Source organism: Zingiber officinale, chromosome 8A (genome assembly GCF_018446385.1).
Source record: "Zingiber officinale cultivar Zhangliang chromosome 8A, Zo_v1.1, whole genome shotgun sequence".
In the NCBI taxonomy this organism is placed as follows: Eukaryota; Viridiplantae; Streptophyta; class Magnoliopsida; order Zingiberales; family Zingiberaceae; genus Zingiber; species Zingiber officinale.
The window spans coordinates 62,248,129-62,250,667 of NC_056000.1; the positions used below are offsets into that span (position 1 = coordinate 62,248,129).

Below are 2,539 nucleotides of genomic sequence, written 5' to 3' on the forward strand. Positions count from 1 at the left end.
TAATAAAAAATTGAATTTGTTATTAGCAAAGAGATAAGATGCACACGTGTCGGTGCAAGATGCATTCCCTCTAGTTTGTATACATTTAAAAATCCCAACTCACATGCATGTGGTAGTCAACAGTGGCAGATCTAGAAATTCAATCATGGAGAGACGTCTGTGATCTGAGCGCGATGAATTTTGTTTGAACAGTTAATAACTTCTATGTAATTAAAAAAATATTTTTTAAATAACTTGCATACAGGAGAAAAAGGTATAATATTATGAAAAAAAACTCGAACAATAATATTAAAATATTAAAGCAGTCTACTAACAAATACGTGACAATTATATTCTTTGAGACTCCGTATTCTGAAAACGCTGTAAAATTTGCTCATTGTCGACAGTATTAAAAACATCTTTCTCGATATAGACTACCAAACTATCATTTATCCATTCATCTCCAATCCTGTTTCGCAAATCTGTTTTGACAATATTCATTGCCGAAAACAGTCTTTCAACGGTTGCAGTAGCAACTGGAAGAAGTAAGGCTAGCTCAATCATCCAATAAACCAAAGGAAACACACGGTTCTTCATTGTTTCAATCATTTTCTTTGCAAGAGCTCCCAAATCTGAAATGCCTTTAAACCGTTCATCTGATCTGACGTCATCAATATATGTTTCAAGCTTTTGTTCAACCAACATACGTCATTCCAAGAAAAATCATCCTCATAAAAATGAGTCAGACGCACTAACTTCTGTACATCAAATCTAGAGAACGACTCCTTAGGATCAAAGCATGACATATAAATCAACAAATCTGTAGTTGTTTCATAGAAACGACTATCCATCTCCTGTAAAATAATATCGATAACCTACAATTTAAAAATCAAACAACAAAAGTAAAAATTAATAAACATGTTACTATTTAAAAGAATTTATTGATGGTAAACAAAAAAAGAATTATGAAGTTTCCTCACAAAAGATTTCAACATGGTAGTAGTGATAAAAATTAACATTTTTTTCATCTCTCTTCAAACGACTATGGCTGTTGATATTATCTGTCATATTAATTATTTCAATGGAATGAGAGTTACAAAACTTCTTCACATCCTCAAGTAAAATATCCCATCTAGAATCTCTCAACTTTTACAATTTGCATTTCACATTATTGATCAAACGCATCACATTCACAATATTTTGATCTTTCTCTTGTAGAACAATTGACAAATGATTTGTGATTGTCAATATATGTTTCATTAATAGTAGAATAAATACAAATTCATACCTCTCCATTCTTTCAACCAAAGTTCTACTTAAACCCTTAGAAGAACGATCACCATCATCAATCAAATTTTGAAGAACCTCTATAACAAATGGCCACATTTGTTCAAAACGACATAAAGTTGAATGATGAGACCCCCATCGTGTATCTCCAGGTCTAGCTAGACTAGTTTCTTGGTTTAGTCCTCTACCAGAACTAATCTCTCCTCTTTCAAGAAGTTTAACTTTTCTGTCATGTTCAAGTTGTCGAAGTTTGTCGGCCCTTTTGCAAGATGATGCAGATGTGTTCACAATCGAACCAACAATCCACATGAAATCACAAACATATTGATTTGCTTGAGCAACAGCTACAACCATTAGCTGGAGTTGATGAGCAAAACAATGAACATACAATACATACGGATTTTCTTTCATTGTCAGTGACTTTAAGCCATTAAATTCTCTATACATATTTGAAGCACCATTATATCTTTGATCCCTCAATCTTGCCACTGACAAACCATACTTAGCAAATAAAGAGTCGATTGCCTCCTTCAAACAAGCAGTTGTAGTTGTTGCAACATGAACTACAGCCATAAATCGTTCAATCACCTCTCCATGTTTGTTCACATATCTAATAACAACTGCCATTTGCTCTTTCACTGAACAGTCACGAGCCTCATCAAGTAGTAAAGTGAACCACCTATCTCCAAGATCAGCTAGAATAGCATTTGTGGTCTCAACTGCACAAGCATTCACCAATTTCTTTTGAATTTTTGGGAAAATCGTTTGATTATTTCCAGGTGCATTCATTCCAACAACGGCCGCAACTTCTGGACACTCTGAGCTATACCATTTGAGCAATTCTAAAAAATTTCCTCTATTGAATGATGTCGAAGACTCATCATGTCCCCAAAAAGGCAATCCTTGTAACAAGAAAAATCGAATTACTTTTAAATTGGAAGTCAAGCGTTTGCGATAAGCAACTTCAAGCTCATGTTTCCCCGATGAAAATGAATACTCTACACTGTCTTTGATTCTTGAAACCCTCAAACTGTATTCTTGCCTCATTGTGCGCACTACTAACTCCACCTATATGCTCATTGAATTTTTCAATTGCTTTTTCCCAATTTATAAAACCAGATCTCGTAAACACATCATCTCCTCCAAACCATATATTACTAGGTCTAAAAAGATAACACCAAAAACAAAAGGCTGCATCCTTTGAAACACTATACTTCAACCAATCACGATCTTTAAACCAAACCTCTCTGAAACATTTATTGTCTTTACCCAT

The 2,539-nt window shown here is 34.0% G+C and overlaps 1 protein-coding gene across 1 annotated transcript; it reads right to left on the reverse strand.

The window, feature by feature from the left end:
* Positions 1-327: 327 nt before the first annotated feature.
* LOC122010908 (zinc finger MYM-type protein 1-like) lies at positions 328-2,313 on the reverse strand. Its single transcript, XM_042567374.1, has 2 exons — positions 1,268-2,313; positions 328-640 (listed from the first exon to the last, which is right to left on the reverse strand). Exons 1-2 carry the CDS (start codon positions 2,311-2,313, stop codon positions 328-330), a joined length of 1,359 nt encoding a protein of 452 aa, XP_042423308.1.
* Positions 2,314-2,539: the final 226 nt, after the last annotated feature.